A 20,508-nucleotide genomic window follows, 5' to 3' on the forward strand; every position below is an offset into this window, starting at 1 on the left:
TTTTAATCTCTTTTCGCTGTTGTACCTGGATGACATCCACGTGCTTGCACAGTTGGTCCCTGATCAAACCACTGAAGAAATAACCACTGAACTAAATTTGGTGGATGGCGCAGGATGAGGAAATGAAATACAATCAGAAAATACTGTAAATATAAACTATCCTTTTCTCTCCACAGATGTTTGCTGAGTATTTCCAGCTTCTGTTTTTTTAGAATATAGAATTGTGCAGCACAGGAACAAGCCTTTCTGCTCATGATATTGTGCCAAACAGACTCAGTTAATGGCACCTAATCCCTTCTGTTTGCACAGAATCCATATTCAAATGATTACCTCTAATAGGCTCTTAAATGACCCTAATTCCCCTACACTAACACTCCTGGGGGCACATTCCAGGCACCCGCCAGGCTCTGTTAAAAATAAAGCTGCCTTACACTTCTCGCTTGAACTCCACCCCACCCCCCTCACAATGCATGCCATGAACTATGTATTTTTCCTTTACTTTTGATATATGAAAGTACAACACCTCACACTTGCCTGGATTGAACTTCATCTGCTATTTCTCCATTCACATCTGCAACTGATCTATATCTCACAGAATCCTTTGGCAACCTTCAGCATTGTCCTCCGTGTCACCAATCTTTGTGTCACCTGCAGACTTGTGCAACACACCCATTCACATTTTCATCAAAGTCATTTATATACATCACAAACAGCAGAGGTCCTGGTATGAATCCCCACAGAACACCACTTCCAAGTAGAATGAGACTCATCAACCACTGCTCTCTATCTCCCATGGACAAGCCAATTATGCATTCAAATAGCCAATTTTCTGCTGATCCCATGCATCTTAGTGTTTTGTGTAAGCTTCCCATGAAGGACCTTGTCAAATATCCTATTAAAATATTCAGTCAACTAAATAAGACATGACCTGCCCCACACAAAGCTATACTAACTGTTCCTCATTAGTTATGCTTTTTAAAGTTAAAAAAATCTTTTTTATTGAAGTGCATATACATTATACAACCATGAGATTTGTCTCCTGACAGGCAGCTACAAAACAAAGAAACCCAAAAGAGCCCATTTTAAAAGAAGAAGACCGTTAACCACCCAATGTGTAGAGAAACAAAAACCATGCGAACAATTAACGCAAGCATGTTCTGAGATGAAGTCCATGGAGAGTCCATCCTCGGACTCTTAGCTCAGAGCAGTGATCTGAACCAGCTCATCCCTCGTCTCGGGTACCAACAGCCTGACCTTTTCAATCTGGCCCAGCGCCTCGATTACAGTCAAAACATAGGTTCAGTTGCTTCGGTTTGCTCTGGGGCCTGGACCCCACTGCCTTGAATCAGCCTGGACTTGACCTTTTCAATTTGGCCCCATAAATTCAAATGCTCATAAATCCTGTCCCAAGAATAGCTTCCCCATATATTAATGTCATTTGACCAATTAAAGAATAAATATAAAATATCAAATAACACTATTTTCTGTTATTTCCAATTAAGGGCTTATTTAAGAGATAAGCTGGGTCAAACAATGTTATTGCCGTAACCTAATGAAATAGAAACTTTAATTCATAAAGGAAAAATTTAAAAATTTATTTCTGGTATGTATAATTTGATTCAAAAACAGGCAATTAAACAAGGAATTCATAAGTCAAGACAAAAATGGGAAACTGATTTGAATATTAAAATTGATGAAACAAGTTGGTCAAGATTATGTCTTGACAGTATGACGAATACAATAAATGTTCGACTAAGATTAGTACAATATAACTTTTTACATCAAATATATATTACACCACAAAAAATAAATAGATTAAACTCAAATTTATCTGATCAATGTTTTCAATGTAATCAAGAAATTGGTACTTTTTTACACCCTACTTGGTCTTGTTCTAAAATTCAACCTTTTTGGACAAATTTAAGAGTTTTATTGAAACAAATTATTGGAATACAACTTCCACACAATCCAATATTATTTTTACTAGGCGATATTGAAGGGAAAAAATCAAAATCCAAATTGAATAAATATCAGAAAGAATTCATAAAAATTGCATTGGCAGTAGCCAAAAAGGCTATTGCAGTTACTTGGAAATCAGATTCATACTTAAGTATAGATCGTTGGAAGAATGAAATTTTTAGCTGCATTCCACTTGAAAAAATTACTTATAATTTAAGAGTTAAATATGAAATATTTCTGAAAATTTGGCGCCCTTATTTACAGAAAATAGGATTAAGTATATAGGTGCTCTGAAGATAAGATTATTGGTTATCTGGGGAAAGAAATAAATATACATATTAAAGCTATTATGAACTCCATGGAGCATGTGGGGATCGTTTGAAATCCAGGCATTCTTTCTTTCTTTCTTTTTTTCTTCTTTTTTTTCTATAGGGATATGTTAGGGGGGAGGGGGGAAGGGTTGATAATTTTCTTTTTTCTTTCTGTAACCTATTTGAAAATTCAATAATTTTTTTTTAAAGAATAGCTTCCTCAGCACTTTTTCTTTCACTTTTATTTTTCTCCCATTTCAACAATCCCAGTTAATACAAGAACTGGGAATAATAACATTTTCTAGTTTTGTGTTCTATTCTAGTCTTGTTGATTGAAAATCAGCTCATAGAGCTGGTATAAACATCATGACCTGATATTCTTCTCCTATCGGACTTCTACAACTGTCTCTTTGGTCTGTTCACATCAGTTATTTTAGAAACTCTAAGCAGATATTTGTATTTAATTTAGAAAAAGGGAGTTTGAAATAGTAACCCTTGATAACATGTTACAAAACAGACCTAGTTGATATAGATATGTCGATTATAACTGAGAATTAAGCTTGGCTCTGTTTATTGGCAGAAAGCAAAGAAAAGGAAGAAGAAGAATGCAGATGAGCAGCAGACTGAAACAGAGGAGAGTTCGATGGTTGAAGAACTTTCAAAGCCTGATCCTCCAGAGCCAGTTGATCCTTCAGTCATCGAGCAGCAAGTCCGAGAAAGAGCCACCAGAATTTATCGGAAACCAGGAGAACCTATCCTATCTCCTGAACTGAGCATGGCAGCTACTGTAACACCCACCAGCCAGTGCCCAAGGTAGGCCCCATTAGTAATGTTAAGTGGGTGGTATGTCTGACACAACTAAGAGTGGATAAGCCACAGGATTATGCTACAGTGCTAAGACTTTTGAACTGAAATATCTCTGTAACCTATTTAAAACTATTAACGTCTGAGCACACTGGCCTAGTAGTTTGTTTGTACAGCTCCCAAAGAACGGTGCTGTGCAGTCACAAATTGGCTTAATCAAAAGTATGGCAATTCTGTACATTTGCCTTGGAGCCAGAATGCAAAACCTTCTCCCTGTCCCCCCCACCACTCACCGCCCCGCCCTCCACTCCCCATCCGGCCTTCCACTCCCCATCCGGCCCTCTACTCCCCGTTCCCCACCCCAACTCCCCATCCCCTCCACTCCCCGTTCACCATCCCCTCCACTCCCCATCCCCTCCACTCCCCATCCGGCCCTCCACTCCCCATCCGGCCCTCCACTCCCCATCCAGCCCTCCACTCCCTGTTCCCCACCCCAACTCCCCATCCCCTCCACTCCCCATCCCCTCCATTCCCCATCTGGCCCTCCACTCCCCGTTCCCCACCCCAACTCCCCATCCCCTCCACTCCCCATCCCCTCCATTCCCCATCCGGCCCTCCACTCCCCATTCCCCACCCCAACTCCCCATCCCCTCATCAGGCGTCAGAAGAATTGCAGACTTCCCAAAATTCAACATCATCAAGTGCACTCCTGGTGTAAGAAGAGCACTCCGAGCAGATTTCTGCCAGAAGCACACACTGCAGCTTTGATCTGTGTCCTCTTTCCATCAAGAATATTCCTACTATGGCATTGTTCTTTAGCCTGTCAAAATCTTGAACAATTCAATGTGATCACCTTTCATTCTTCTAAGCTCAGTAGGCACATTCTACTTAATTTCTCCTCATAAAGTAACTTGCCAAACAGTAATTTGTAAATCTGATAAAAGCAAAAGGGAAAAATCTGCAGATCTAGTTGATAGTTGGCATTCTCTAATTTTGCTACTATATTTGGCAACCATTTCAAATTATAATTTGATTTTCCTGTAATTAGTTCCTTGTGTATTTCTGCCTTATTTGTAAATTTTTGGTGAACTCTTGTATATAAAAAAAATTGAGAAGTGTTTGAAAAAGATCTTTTTGCTTTCCCACCCAGTGTAGAATGCTGAATTTAGTTGAGGCCATGGCATTGTTCCACTTTATTTCAAGTATATGGGTATCAACAAATCATTCCCCTCCCCTGTGCTACTGAGTATTTCAAGTGTTTTTCCAGTAAAGTTGACTGAGCATGCAGGAATGGAAGTTTAAAATGCAGCTTGAAAGCAAATTGTTTATTTTCTTCTCCAGAGGAGAGCAACTGCGAAGACAGGATGTGCAAAGATGCACACTGTTTGCTAAAGTTCTCTTTAACAACAAAGAGGTATCCAGGACAAGTAGCCGAGCATTGGACGCTGATTTTAGAATTCATTTTGGACAGATCTTCAACATGCAAATAGTCAACTGGCCAGAAAGTATAAAGATTCAGGTATTTTTACAAGAATATGTCCTTTGACTCAACTAATGCTCTTAAGGTTGATCATTATTGAAATATTGAGCAGGCTTCTTTAATTTTCCTTTTTTGTTCATATGTGGTTTATATTGCTGCTGAGCCATTCTTTTTGTAATTCGTTCCAACTAGGAACTCTATCAAACAGGTAAAACAGTTTCTCCATATGTACTCTATAAATCTGCTGAGCCATTTGAGTTGAGGACCTCACAGCAACATCTCTCTGATGAGGTGTAATGCTCTACCATTGGTGTCAAGGCCTCAGGCGGTGGATCCTGAGACGTGGCATAGATTAGGAGTAATCTTAGCCCATTGAGATCAAGTAAAGTAGAAAACTGGTAACAAACCACTTACCTGTACTTTTTATCAAGATGATGTTTCCAATCAATTGAGCAGGAAAGAGCTAGATGTGCTCTTCTGAGGAAGACTAAGAGACTGGACCTGAATTACAGCAGACTCCTCAGTTCATGATGTTTGTGCTTCGCCTCTGATTCAGTACTGAGCCCAGCAGTGGACTGGGGTTGGGTGGGTGTCAGGTGCGCTGGCATCTGACCTCCTGCGCTTTCCTGAGTTCCACATTGCAGTGCAGAGGCAACTAAACCATGTAAGTGCAGCTGGCAGGTGCTCCTATAAGGAGTTGCAAGCTGGTGGACGGCATGAGCTTATTACATTGCCATGTTGTGCACTGAATCTCTGTAACTCCACTGTTCCTATTTTAAAATAAAAAGTATAGGTTGCTGACTTTCAATGAAGTTTTAAAATGGTGTAACTTAATTAATTTTCTTAAATTATTATATTGCTTGTTTCAATATTAGTGCATTTCTTCTTGCTCCCCTACAGATATTTGAAACTGTGGGAATAAGTACCACAAAGGTAGAAATCTTTGTTCCCATCCCAGAAACCAGCATCCTCACAGGGAGTGCCCCAGTTGAGGAAATCGAATTTAGCAGTGATCATCGTGTGATGTTTGACCATGAAGGCGTTGGCAGTGGTAAGTTTCAAATGCAAAGTTTTAAAACCTTAAAGAATTTTATTCAAAGAGGAAGAGTTTTCACATCTGGTGTCCTTTCACTCTTGCCCATTGCCCCAATCCCACCTCCCCTCATTCTGGCTAAGAATTTTCATTTGACTTGGCCTACTGGGTAGGCAAAGTACTGCACTTTGCCAAAAATATCAACACCCGGAAAACGGGTTCATTTTTCCCCAACAATGATTTTCAGGTTATTTTATGAGCCTTCAGAACAATGGAATAACACGACAAGGCTCCATGATCTTTCCCCACTGTAGTGCACAGCCTTCCACTTCCGTCAACTCAAATTGAGGCCCTGCTGATTATTTTTTCTCCCATCAGAGCAAAAAACAATTTGCTGGAAGAACTTGCGTGGCTGAGCAGCATCTATGGGAAGAAAGTGGAACTTTTCTGTTGTGGGTGAAAACATTGCATCACAAACCTTAAGGGCTATAATTACCTGTAAGAACCCTGATTGCCATCTATTCCCCCCTCTATTTGGCACTTAATAAAGCATGGTTCTTGACCATTGGACTCAATTCTTCCGGACAATTTCTTCCTTTCTCCACACCATCCCCTTTGCTCAAAGAAAGGTCTTGCTTATCACAGTCTTGCTTATCTGCTCCCTAGCCCTCCTTCTCCACCTCATCAATCTTCTGGGGGGGGGGGGGGGGGGAAAGCTTATCAAGTGACTGGAGCTCTCTAGGGTAGTCCAGAACTGTTTAATTTAACTTAAAAAAAAAATCAAGAATGTTTGTCCACCAAAAGAATGTTTTGATCGAGATGATTGTAACTTTTCAGAATACTGCTGTAAGCATGTTTTTCTTTACTTTCTAAGATAGTTTTCTTTACATGTTAGTAGGTTAATATAAAGCTCATATTGGATCCTTTTCACCAGCTACCATCACATATTTGAGTCTATATAATGGATGTATCACCAGCTTTGTTCACTTCTTTAGTATCACATTGGTATTCACCCAGTGTAGAATGCTGAACACCAAGAGTTTGCTCCCTTCAAACTTTCTTTCTGGTCTCCAGTGATAACTGAAAAATAGTCCCAGTGGAATTTTTGGCTTTTCTTTATTCCTTCCTTTCCTTCATACTATCTTTAAAAGCCTCTAGATATTCATCATCCCATGATTGCCATATTTACACAGCAGCAGCTGGCTGACCTTCATCTTTACAGGGGAGCAAGGCGATCATCCATCTGAACTACAGGGATGCAATCACCCCTAAGTTGCAGGAGGTGGGTAGCTGGGTGACTGTCAGGGGAAATGGGAGGGTGAATAGGGAGTTAGCACAGAGCATCCCTGTGGTCATTCCCCTCAATAATAAGTATACCATTTTGGATACCATTGTGGGGGATGACCTCCCAGGGGAATGCCATGAAGACCGGGTTAATGGCACTGAGCATGAGTCCATGGCACAGAAGGGAAAGAGGGAGAAGAGGGGAGTGATAGGGAATTCAGTAGTCAGAGGAACAGACAGGAGATTCAGTAGATGCAAACATGACACCGGTATATTGCCTCCCAGGTGCCAGGGTCATGGATGTCTCGGATCACATCCGTGGCATTTTGCAGGGGGAGGTAAAGGAGCCAGGTGTCTTGGTACAAATGGTACAGATTTGTACAAATGGTACAAATTTCATTGGTACAAATGACATAGGAAGGAAAAGCAAAGAGGTCCTGAAAAAACCTTGGCAGAAAGCTGAGAAACAGGGCCTCCAAGGTAGTAATTTCTGGATTGCTACCTGTGCCACATGCCAATAAGTGTAGAAACAGATTGATTTGGCTAATAAAGGCATGGCTAGTGCAGGGGGCAGGACTTCTGGTTCTTGGATCATTGGGATCTCTTCTGGAGGAGGTATGACCTGTGCAAAAGCAACAGGTTGCACCTGAACCTGAGGGGAACCAATATTCTCACGGGTAGGTTTGTTAGAGCATCAGGGAGGGTTTAAACTAATTTGGCGGGGGGTGGGGTGGGAACCAGAGTGAAAGGACTCAGGATAGGACAGATGGTAAAAAAGCAAAGAAAGCATGCAGCCGGACTATCAGGAAGGCAGGCAGAGGATAGGACATAACTGCAGCCAGCAGAGTGAATATCAGTGCTTTAGGGATGTAGAATCAAAAAGGATAGCAAATACAGTACTCAAAGTGTTATATCTCAATGCATTAAGTATAAGAAATAAGATGGATGATCTTGATCCACTTTTACAGATAGTTGGGTATGATGTTGTGTCCATCACTGAATCATAGCTGAAGGTTGCAGTTGGGAGTTGAATGTCCAAGGTTACATATTGTATCAGAGGGATAGGAAGGTCATCAGAAGGGATGCATTGGCTCTGCTAGTAATGAATGGACAACTCATTAGAAAGATATAACATAGGATCAGAAGATGTTGAATCCTTGTGGGCTGAATTAAGTAACTACAAGAGAAAAAGTACCCTGATGGCAATTATATACAGGTCTCCAAACAGTAGCTGGGATGTGGGCTACAGATTGCAATGGGAAATAGAAAAGGCGTGTCAAAAGGGCAATATTATGATAGTCATGGGAGATTTAAACATGCAGGTAGATTGTAAAAATCAGATTGGATCTCAAGAGAGTGAATTTATTGAATGCCTATGCGATGACTTTTTAGAGCTGTTTGTCATTAACCCTGCCAGGGCTGTTATGTAATGAACCAAAGACTATTAGGGAGCTTGAGGTTAAGGAGTCCATAGGAGAAAGTGATCACAATATGATTGAGTTCAACTTGAAATTTGATAAAGAGGAATTAAAGTCTGACCTAACAATATTTCAATGGAGTAAAGGAAATGACAATGGTATGAGGGAGTTGTCCAAAGTAAATTTGAAGGAGATGTTGGCAAGGATGAAAGCAGAGCAGCAATGGCTTTAATTTCTGGGAAAAATGAGGAAGATACTAAAACAAAGAAATACTTGAAGGAAAAATAGTACAACTATAGCTGACAAGAGAAGTCAAAGCTAACATGAAAACAAAAGAGAGGGCATACAGCAAAGAAAAAATTAGTGGGAAGATAGAGGATTGGAAAGCTTTTAAAAGTTACAGAAGAAAATTAAAAGAATAATTAAGAAGGAAAAGATGAAATATGAAAGCAAGCTAGCAAATAATATCAAGATGGATAAAAGAGAGATGAGAGTGGAAATAGGACTGCTAGAAAATGAGGCCAAAGAAATAATAATGAGGGACCAGGAGATGGCTGGTGAACTAAATGAGTATTTTGCATCAGTCTTCACTGTAGAAAACACTAGCAGTATGCGAGGTGTTGAAGGGTGTAAAGGAAGAGAAGTGAATGCGGTTACTATTACAAAGGAGTAGGTGCTCAAAAAGCTGAAAGACCATGTTACATTACATGAGTTATCTTGCATAAGTCACCCTGACCAGGTGAACTTCGCCCGAGAATTCTGAAAGAGGTAGAAGTAGAGATTATGGAGGCATTAGTAAATATCTTTCAAGAATCATTGGACTCAGGCATGATTCCAGAGGACAAGAATATTGCAGATGTCACTCCAGTCTTTAAGAAAGGAAGGAGGCAGCAGAAAGGAAATTATAGACCAGTTAGCCTGACCTCAGTGGTTGGGAAGATGTTGGAGTCAATTATTAAGGATGAGGTTATGAAGTACTTGACAGACAGACATACTTTATTGATGAAATTGGGTTTTGTTACAGTTGCACCAACCAAGAATAGTGAAGAAATACAGCAAAATAAAACCTGAAGTAACTAAATGATAATAAGTAAATTATGCCAAGTGGAAATAAGTCCAGGACCAGCCTAGTGGCTCAGGGTGTCTGACACTCCGAGGGAGGAGTTGTAAAGTTTGATGGCCACAGGCAGGAATGACTTCCTATGACGCTCAGTGTTGCATCTTGGTGGAATGAATCTCTGGCTGAACCAGTGCCTAACCAGTACATTATGGAGTGGATGGGAGTCATTGTCCAAGATGGCATGCAACTTGGACAGCATCTTCTTTTCAGACACCACCGTCAGAGTCCAGTTCCACCCCCAGAACATCACTGGCCTTACAAATGAGTTTGCTGATTCTGTTGGAGTCTGCTACCCTCAGCCTGCTGCCCCAGCACACAACAGCAAACATGATAGCACTGGCCACCACAGACTCATAGAACATCCTCAGCATCGTCCAGCAGATGTTAAAGGACCTCAGTCTCCTCAGCAAGTAGAGACAGCTCTGACACTTCTTGTAGACACAGGACAAGATAGGACAAAGTCAGCACGGTTTCCTTCAGGGAAAATCTTGCCTGACGAACCTATTGGGATTTTTTGAGGAGATTACAAGTAGATAAATAAAGGGGTTGTAGTGGATGATGTATATTTGGATTTTCGAAAGGACTTTGACATGCTGCCTTACATGAGGCTGCTACCAAGTTAAGAGCCCATGGTATTACAGAAAAGTTATTAGCATTGTTATTCTGCTGATTGGTAGAAAGCAGCAGGTGGGAGTAAAAGTATTCTTTACTGGTTGGCTGCCAGTGACTAGTAGGTGTTCTGCAAGGGTTGGTGTTGGGACTGCTTTTTTTATTCTGTATGTTAATGATATAGGTAATGGAATAGGTAGCCTCGTTGCCAAGTTTGCAGATATACAATGACTGGTGGAGGGTCAGTTAACATTGAGGAAATGGGTAGGCTGCAGAAAGACAGACAGATTAGGAGAATGGGCAAGAAAGTGGCAAATGAAATATAATGTTGGAAAATGCATGGTCATGCACTCTGGTAGAAGAAATAAATCTGCAGATTATTTTCTAAATGAGGAGAAAATCCAAAGATCTGAGATGCTAAGGGACTTGGGAGTCCTCGTGCAGAACATCCTAAAGTTTATCTTGAAGGTTGAGTTGGTAATGAAGAATGCAAATGCAATGTTAGCATTCATTTCAAGTGGTCCAGAATACAAGAGCAGGGATGTGATGCTGAGGCTTTATAAGTAACTGGTGAGGCCTCACTTTGACATTGTGAACAGTTTTGGGCCCCTCATCTAAGAAAAAATATGCTGGTATTGGGAGGGTTCAGAGGAGGCTCACGAGGATGATTCCGGGAATGAAAGGGTTATCATATGAGAAACGTTTGATAAATCTGGGACAGTACTCACTGGAATTTAGAAGGATGAGGGGAGATCTCATTGAAACTTTTCAAATGTGGAAAGGATGTTTCTCATGGTGGGTGGGGGAGTCTAAGACAAAAGAGCTCAGCCTCAGGGTAGAAGGGCATCCATTTAAGAATGCAGAGAAATTTCTTTAGCCAGAGGATGGTGAATTTTTGGAATTTCTTACCACAGGCAGCAGTGGAGGCCAGGTTGTTGGGTGTATTTAAGGTGGAGATTGATAGGTTCTTGATTGGCCGTGGCATCAAAGGTTATGGGGAGAAGGCCAGGGAGTGGGGCTAGGGCGGGGAAAATAAAAGGATCAGCCATGATTAAATGGCAGAGCAGACTCGATGGGCCATATGGCCTAATTCTGCACTTATGTCTTATGGTCTTTTGCTGCCTGAAATATTATCCTAGTATTTTTCTTCTAAGTACATAATCTTTATAACTCCATAATGGTTTTTGTTGTTCCATGGGGAAATATTGATTGATTCTTTTTTGCAATCTTTGTTGTCTTGTGCAATTTAATTGTATTGTTAATAACTACTTTAAATTATTGGAGTCTTGCAAGTTTCTCAATGAAGGCAAAAGGTTGGGGTCTGTGTTCCATGGTAAATTTTTTTGTGGTGCTCAGATACAGTAGACTTGTCACACTCTGGTTCCCCTGACCGGGAACATCTAACGATTAAGTGCAGCTGTTCTACTTACACAGAGTGTTCTCCTCCGTGACCATGACCGCAGTTTACGTACCAACAAATGCCGAAGTTCATCTGACACTCAAGGTATTGAACGCTGCCATCGCCAAACAAGAAATAGCCTACCTCAACACATGTCAATTCATAGTTGGGGACTTCAATCAGGCGTGTTTGAAGAAATAACTGCCCAGTCTTCATCAATGAATAACCTATAGCATCAAAGGACCCAGCACACTCAACCACTGCTAGACTACGATTAAGAGTACCTACCATTCCATGCCTAGGCTGCTTGTGAGAAATCTGATCACTTGGCTGTCCTCTTCCTACCTACATGCAGACAAACTCTAAAGAGCAAGGCTCCAGAGATAAGGACAGTCATAGATGAGTATGTCCCCTCAAAATCATTCAGACTTCCCCCAACCAGAAGCCCTAGATGAACAGCAATCTGCTGAGTGCCATTCAGGTCTGGAAGCCACGTAAGGTACAAGATACAAGAGGTCAAGGAGTGACCTCCAGAAATCTACCTCCTGTGTGAAGTGCCCATTACGGACTAAACTAGACTTGCTGAAAGATGCTCAACAACAGTGGCAGGGCTTGAACGCTATTATCTCTTACAAAGTGAAACCAATCGACAGTGACAACACGGCTTTGCTCACAGTTGAGCTCAATGCCTTCTATGCTCATTTTGACCATAAAAACACGGAAGAATCTTCAGGAAATTCCACAGCTCCCGATGAACTCGTGATTTCAGTCTCTGAGGCTGATGTGAAAGCATCCTTCAGGAGGGTGAACCCACAGAAAGTATCTGGCACATTGAGATACCTGGCTGAACACACAAGTCCTGTGCCAATTAACTGGAGTTCACCAATATTTTCAACCTCTTGGTTCAGAAGTTGAGGTATCCACCTGTTTCAAGCAGGCTTCAAATATACTGGTGCTTAAGAAATGGTAACCTGCGTGTAATGACTATTATGATGGTGAAGTGCTTTGAGAGGTGGGTGATAAACATATCAAGTCCTGCCTGAGAAGTGATTTGGATTGGCTCCCATTTGCCTACTGTCACAAAAGGTCCACAGCAAATGCCATTCCATTGGCTCTTCATTCAACCCTGGAACATCTGGATTGTAAGATGCATACATCAGGATGCTCATTGACGACTACAGCTTAGCACTTGATACTACCATCCGTTCAAAACTAATCAGTAGTTTCTCCACCTCCTTGTGCAATTGAATCCTCAATTTCCTCACTTGCAAACTCCAGTCTATTCAGATCAGCAACAACACCTCTTCCATGATCTCCATCTGTATAGATCACCAAAGTCTGTGTGCTTAGCCCCCTGCTCTACCTGCTTTGTACTTACACTGTGAGGCGAAGAAGAGCTCTAATGCCATATTCAAGTTTGCTGATGACATCACTGTCGTTGGCCAAAGAAAAGGTTATGAAAAATCAGCATGTAGGAAGGAGACTGAATAAGAGGTTGTTGTTGTGGCACGACTCAGCCAGGTTTTCAAAGTCAGCAAGACTGAGGAGCTGATTATTGACTAAAGGACTGTTATGTTTTGTAACCCCAAAGCATAAATATAATTTAAAGGAAAAGAGAGAGAGTGTGAAAGATGCAAGTCTAACTTCGCTCTCTTCTCACTGCTGCTATCAGGAAGAAGGTACAGGAGCCTCCAGACCCACACCACCAGGTTTGGGAACAGTTATTACCCCTCAGTTTCTTGAACCCATTGTTGAACTGTTCCCACAACCTGTGGACTCACTTTCAAGGACACCATTTCATGTTCTCAATATTTATTTCTTATTTGTTGTTATTATTCTTTTTTTTGTATTTGCACCATTTGTTGCCTTTGCACACTAGTTGCTTGTCTGTCCTGTTGCGTGCAGTCTTTCATTGATTCTATTGTGATTATTGTATTTACTGTGTATGCCCGCAAGACAACAAATCTCAGGGTTGTATATGGTGACATATATGTACTTTGATAATAAATTTACTTTAAAGTTTAAGTATGAGAAATTATTATTCATAACCAAATGGATAGAAGAGCCAAATACCTATTGCACTTGAAAAGATGCTACATGAACTTAATCTACTAGTTTCTAGAGAAGTAATCAATCTTACTCTCTTTGGTTTCAGGTGTGCCATTTTCCTTTGAAGCTGACGGAAGCAATCAGTTGATCCTGTTGACCTCTGGCAAACTGGCTTGTAGTGTGTCCTGGGCAGTGGGTGAAGATGGTGTGCCATTGGTGCCTCCAATGCTTCAGCAAAATTATGGTATTCTAAGGTAAAGGATTCAGCTTAGTCTGAAATATCGTGTATTGTCTAATTTAGAAGCAAAATTAGCTCTTGATTTGGGTTTTCCTCTGCTATTGAGCAACTCGCTGATAGGGGAGACCTGCAGTACTTGAAGTTCTTAATGTCCAGCAGTGTCTCGTGATCATAAAAATAATGTTTAAATAAGACGAAAGCAACTTTGAGAGGCTGATATTTCTGAATGTCCACCATCTTACTAGAATGTAATGCTTTCTTTGAATTATTGTTCAAAGTTCAAGAGTTCAAAGTAAACTTATTATCAAAGTACATATATGTCGCCATATACTACCCTGAGATTGAGTTTCGTGTGGACATTCACAATAATGACAAAGAAACACAATAGAATTGATGAAATTCTATCACACACAAGATGGACAAACAACCAGTGTGCAAAAGATAACAAGCTGTTCAAATACAGAAGAAAAAAATAATAAATAAATAGATAGATAGATAAGCAATGAATATTGAGAGCATGAGATGAAGAGTCCTTGAAAGTGAGTACATTGGTTGTGGGAACAATTCAGAGGTCGGGCAAAAGAAGCTGAATGAGGTTATCCTCTCTGGTTCAAGAGCCTGATGGATGAAGAATAATAACTGTTGCTGAACTTAGTGGGGTGGGTCCAGGGCTCCTGTACTTTCTTCCTGATGGCAGCAGTGAGAAGAGAGCATGGTCTGGATGGTGGGGGTTAATTATTGTTGGTCCTCTCCACCTCTGATCCCCTGATGAAGACTGGTTCATGGACCTCTGGTTTCCCCCTCTTGTAGTCAACAATCAGCTGTTTAGTTTTGCTAACATTGAGTGAGTGGTTGCTTTTTCAGGCACCACTCAGGCAGATTTTCAGTCCCCCTCCTGTTTGTTGATTCATCATTACCTTTGATTTGGCCAAAAACAGCAGTGTCATCAACAAACTAAAATGTACACAGAAAGCTCAGCCCAAAAAAAAAATACATTCGCCTAGAACATCTTGTTATTGGCAAGCTTTCAGCTTTCATCAGCAACACACAACTCAACTGTGAATCTATTTCTCATAAATCCTGTTACATTGACTTGCTATTAAGTATTGATGCAATCCCAAATAGGAAGACATTATGTGATGGCAGGGTCTTTTGCCATCGTATAAAATTGCTAAGTGAGCAAGCCTTGAATGAACTGAAAGTAAACTGGCAGTCAGCAAATCCTGGCTCTCAGAAGCTATTACAACTTCAGTTATACAATTGAAATAATATATTACGAAAGATTTTTTAAATAATAAAAACAGATATAGATGTATGTAAATAATAAAAAGCAAACTCAATTAATTTAAACAGTTCAAAATCTATAAATGCCGTTGTCCATTCCTCTTCTTTCAGTGAGTTTACTCTCCCTCTACTAGGTCTAACCAAGGACAGGTTCATCAGGTGAATCCCTTGGTTTAGCCACATAGAAATTGCTCTAAATTCTTGCCTCACTACTGGATTCTATGTAGACTCAGGTGTTGGAAATTGCCCGCTGGTCTCGATAGGCAAGTTCAGGACTTCATGCACGTGGAACCATCTGACACAGCCAGTAAATAGTAGCCCATCATGCTGAATTTCACAAGTGATTTTTCCAGCGACATTCTGATGTTGGACTCTAAATGGAGAACTTGAAAAGTATCCAAATAGTCACTCCTAGGAAGCTGGCTTGTGGACTGTGCCAGGTTCAATGCGGTGCAAAAATAGTAAGGCTATTCATTTGAATCAAAATGCATGGCTGTGGAGATGACAGATAATATGGTAATGTACATTTCTTTAAAAATTAAAAACATGAAAGCAAGCACAACTACTAAAGTGTCTTTAAAATACGTTCTGGCCTGTTAAGACAACATGGCTTTCATTAACAACCTGCTGTTTGAAAATCCTACTTGCAAGTAAGATCAATTTGTGTTAACGTTTTTCGTACATGTATACTAGTGCCTTAAAACACTTGGATGCCATTTCATCTATTGGAGCAACTGGGTTAACAGACACAAAGAAACTGGCTAAATGGGCAGCAGAGTCGAGGCTTGATCCCAATGATCCCAGCAATGCAGCTCTGATGCAACTAATAATGGTAAGATGACTTATCGTGGTCTAGTCCCTCCAACATGCAACAGAAGTGAAGTGTTGACCATGATAAATTCATGCTCTTTCTAACCTTTTGCATTTCCACATAACAGTTTCCACATTGCACTCTTGCATGGAAGTTTCCTTTCTGCATGGTATTCTGCAGGCATTGCTCCAGTTGTCTGAGCTTGCAATTCAGCAACATGAGCATCCGTTGCAAAACTCAAGGTGGCTGCTGCTTGCATTCCAAAGGAATCTGCAAGAGTGATCTTATGACTTCATTTGAAGTCCACGCCAGAAGGGATAGGCCTCAGTTTCTGCACAAGATATGTGTCAAATCCATGCTGGATTCCGTGCTCTTGAGTGCAGGCTTTCCAGTCGACCGAGCATTCTGTTGCAGGTATGTATCACCATCTTTGGGAGGGGTAGTTAATGGGCAGCAGTGACAGTTGGCAGGGTAGTGTGATGTGAAGAGTGTACAAATCCTAGAAATACGTTCTGCAACACTGAAGTAGCTGTGCAGTTGAACTAGAGTAGAACAAAACTAGATCCTATGTACTCCGAGTACAGACTAACTAGATTCCTGCATTGAAACCTATGCACCACGTGCAAAATTAAACTGCCTGCAACAGGTAAACCTGAAATCCACTGAAATGAAAAGGAGTGGACCCGTGGTAAGTGGACTTGGAATGGTGAAATCAATTCATCTATATTATTGACCATGGCCTTATCGGTGTCTGTCCAAAATCCTGACTTCTCTATGAAGGTCAGAAATACAGGCACACCTTCAGCGTTCTTGTCAGCTTTCACTGTGTCTTGAGATTTTAACTTGGAGAAGGGCTGACTTTGATGGTATCAGAAAGGATTGGGCAGGCTGTTTGCTGGGAAAGGTGTACTTGGTAAATGATATCTTGGGAGTACAAATCTTGTATGTGCCTGTCAGAAGAAGAGGTAAAAGTAACAGGTTTACAAAACCTTGGTTTTCAAGAGATATTGAGGCCATGGCTCTGGAAAGAAAGGAGGTGCTTGGCAGGTAGGAACAAATTAGATACTTATAAGAAGTTCAAGAGAATACTTAAGAAGGAAATCAAGAGCACTAAAAGAACGCATGAGGCTGCACTAGTAGACAAGGTGAAGGAGAATCCTGTGGGAATCTACAGATACTTTAAGGGCCAAAGGATTGCAAGGGACAAAATTGGTTGTCTGGAAGATCAGTATGGTAATCCATGCATGGAGCCAATAGAGGTGGGCAAGATCTCAAATGGATTTTTTTGCATTTGTATTTACTCAGGAAATGGACACAGCATCTATAGAAGTGAGGCATCGACATCATGGACCCTATACAGTTTACAAAGGAGGAGGTGTTTGCTGTCTTTAGGGTGGATAAATCCCCAGAGACTGACAAGGTGTTCCCTCGGATCCTGTGGGAGGGAAGTGCAGAAATTGCAGGGGCCCTGGCAAAGATACTTAAATTATCTTCAATGAGAAGTGAGGTACCAGAGGATTGGAGGATAGCTAATGTTGTTTTGATGTCTAAGAAAGGCTCTAAAAATAAACCAGAATATTATAGACCAGTGATAGACTCACTGGTCTATCAGTGGTGGGAAAGTTATTGGAAGGTATTCTAAGGGACCAGATATATAAGCATTTGGATAGACATGGACTGATTAGGGATAATCATCATGACTTCATGCATGGTAAGTCATGTTTAACCAAAATTTTCGAGGAAGTTATCTGGAAAGTTGATGAAGGCAAACCAATGGATGTTGTGTTCATGCATGTTATAGCAAAGCATTTGACAAGGTTCAGCACAAGAGGTTGCTCAAGAAGGTTCAGTCGCTCGGCATTCAAGATAAGGTAGTAAATTAGATTAGACATTGGCCTTGCAGGAGAAGCCAGAGAGTGGTAGTTGACGGTTACCTCTCTAACTGGAGGTCTATGACTAGTGGAGTGCCATAGAAATTGGTACTGACTCCGTTGTTGTTCATCATCTATATCAATGATCTGGATGATAATGTGATTAACTGGGTCAGTATATTTGCAAATGTCACCAAAATAGGACATACATGGTAAATGGTAGGGCATTGAAGAATGCAGTAGAACAGAGTGATCTAGAAATAATAGTGCATAGTTCCCTGAAGGTGGAATCTCATGTGGATAGGGTGGTGAAGAAAGCTTTTTGTATGATGGCCTTTATAAATCAGAGCACTGAGTATAGGAGTTGGGATGTAATGTTAAAATTGTACAAGGCATTGGTGAGGCCAGATTTGGGGTATTGTGTACAGTTCTGGTCACCGAATTATAGGAAAGAAGTCAACAAAATAGACAGAGTACAGAGGATATTTTCTAGAATGTTACCTGGGTTTCAGCACCTAAGTTACAGAGAAAGGTTGAATAAGTTAGGTCTTTATTCTTTGGACCATAGAAGGTTGAGGGGGGACTTGATAGAGGTATTTAAAATTATGAGGGGGATAGATAGAGTTGACATGGATAAGCTTTTTCCTTTTAGAGTAGAGGAGATTCAAACAAAAGGATATGAGTTGAGAGTTAAGGGGCAAAAGTTTAGAGGTAACACGAGGGGGAACTTCTTTACTCAGAGAGTGGTAGCTGTGTGGAATGTGCTTCCAGTAGAAGTGGTCGAGGCAGGTTCGATATTGTCATTTAAAGTAAAATTGGATAGGTATATGGACAGGAAAGGAATGGAGGGTTATGGGCTGAGTGCAGGTCAGTGGGACTAGGTGAGAGTAAGCATTCAGCACGGACTAGAAAGGCCAAGATGGCCTGTTTTTGTGCTGTAATTGTTATATGGTTATTGGGGGTGTAGTGGACAGCAAGAAAGACTATCAGAGTTTGCAGCGGGATCTAGACCAGCTGGAAAATGGGCTGAAAAATGGCTGATGGAATTTAATGCAGACTAGTGCAAAGTTTTGCACTTCTGTAGGACCAATCAGGGTAGGTCTTCAACAGTGAATGGTAGGGCACTGAGGAGTGCTGTAGAGCAAAGGGATCTGGAAAAACAGGTCCAAAATCAAATTGCTTAATTGTCATTCAAACCATACATGGTTACAGCCAAATGAGATAGTGTTCCTCTGGTGCCAAGGTACAAAATAACAAGAAAGGGAAAAAAAGAACATAATCATGTAAGAAAATACATTTTAGTCCAAGACCCTGAGTGACAAGGCCCACAAATTGATGGCTCCTAGCAGTCCAGCCTGTAATTCCACAGATTCAACACGGGAGGGCAGTTCATTTCAACTTGTTTGGTTAGCGCTGTCAGACTTGTAAGTAAACTATACGCCTTTTAAACCCAACGTATTCAGCAAAACTGGTACTCATTTCTCATTCCAATTGCTTCAAACTACTGCTCAATTCCTTCCATATACAGCAGCCAGTTATCTTTTGTGCAATCAAATGCATCCATCCGACAATGTAGCCAGCCATATCTGCCTTTTTTCGTAATGTGTGATTATTATCACCTGGTACTGTTTATAAATCCAAGATATTTTCCGTTTTCTTTCTTTTTTTTTAAATGTAACCATTTCTCACAATGCTTTTTTTTAAACTCAAATGTCTTGCTGGTACGTAGTTGTCAGAGATTTGTTTAAAACTTACCTATCCCTACTGCTGTCTTCTGTAATTCCAGCGTATGCCATTGACGTACTTCTGCATATAACCCAACATGCATTGTGTAAACACCAAAGAATGCTTGATCAAACAATCCCGTGTATTTACAATATTCTTCAAGTATTACTGAAATATTAAATACAGAAGAACCTCAGTCCATCCTGCTGTGGGGCAGAGCTATAAAGTGATTCTATGTGCACGGTGAAGAAGAGCCTGCTGGAATCAGGAAATTGTAAACAGTCGAAGTGTCATGAAGCATCAGAAAAGTCATCGTTGTAATGGCCTGACCGGCTGAAAAGTTTCAACTGCTCCAGTTTTTATTTTACATTTCCAGCTTTACAGTGTCTTTTGATTTTCAGGATTTCAAACTTCTCTACTTTGGTGACTGTAGTTCACAAATCTAATCAAGATGCTTATTCCTCCTCCTGATTCAGGATTGTTTAATGTCTTTTCAAGTCCGAAAGTGTAAAGGAGAACAAAATAACTGTTACTCCAGATCTACTTCAGCACAAAACACTGTAAGATGAGGAACACAATAATAATAAAATGTATATACTGTGCTACGTGCAAGTATTCAGCCCCCAAACGCTTTGTTCACTTAAATTACTATTACAACCAAGCATTTCATCAATTTAGCTGAGAATTTTTATTTATGAATCACATGTTCCTTAGTTCACCGTACATCCCAAAAAAAAGGAAAATGTAAAGCATGAAAAACTTTTAAAAATCAAAAGATTGAGAAGTCAATGTTTCAAAAGTATTTATTGCCCTTTGCTCAGTATTTAGTTGAACCATCTCTCACAGCTACGACAGTTAGTAGTCATTTTTGGATAAGTCTCTATCAGCTTTGCACACAATGTGATGGAGCAAGGTTTGTCCATTCCTCCTTGCAGTGTTGCTCAAGGTGTGCCAGGTTGTTTGGGAACAGCAGTGGACAGCAATCTTGAGGTATTGCCAGAGATGTTCAATTGGGCTAAGGTCAGGACTTTGACTGGGCCACTCAAGGACATCAGTTTTCTTCATTTGAAGCCACTCCGTGGTTGCTCTGGCAGTGTACTTTTTCATGGTTGA

General features: G+C 40.6%; 1 protein-coding gene across 1 annotated transcript in view; it reads left to right on the plus strand.

The window, feature by feature from the left end:
- Positions 1-20,508, plus strand: part of cc2d2a (coiled-coil and C2 domain containing 2A) — a 148,993-nt gene that overhangs the window by 83,695 nt on the left and 44,790 nt on the right. Inside the window, 5 exon segments of the mRNA XM_059988913.1 lie at positions 2,851-3,083; positions 4,416-4,593; positions 5,455-5,605; positions 13,573-13,720; positions 15,682-15,820. Coding sequence (XP_059844896.1) covers positions 2,851-3,083; positions 4,416-4,593; positions 5,455-5,605; positions 13,573-13,720; positions 15,682-15,820 — 849 coding nt within the window.

Source organism: Hypanus sabinus, chromosome 14, assembly GCF_030144855.1.
Source record: "Hypanus sabinus isolate sHypSab1 chromosome 14, sHypSab1.hap1, whole genome shotgun sequence".
Lineage (NCBI taxonomy): Eukaryota > Metazoa > Chordata > Chondrichthyes > Myliobatiformes > Dasyatidae > Hypanus > Hypanus sabinus.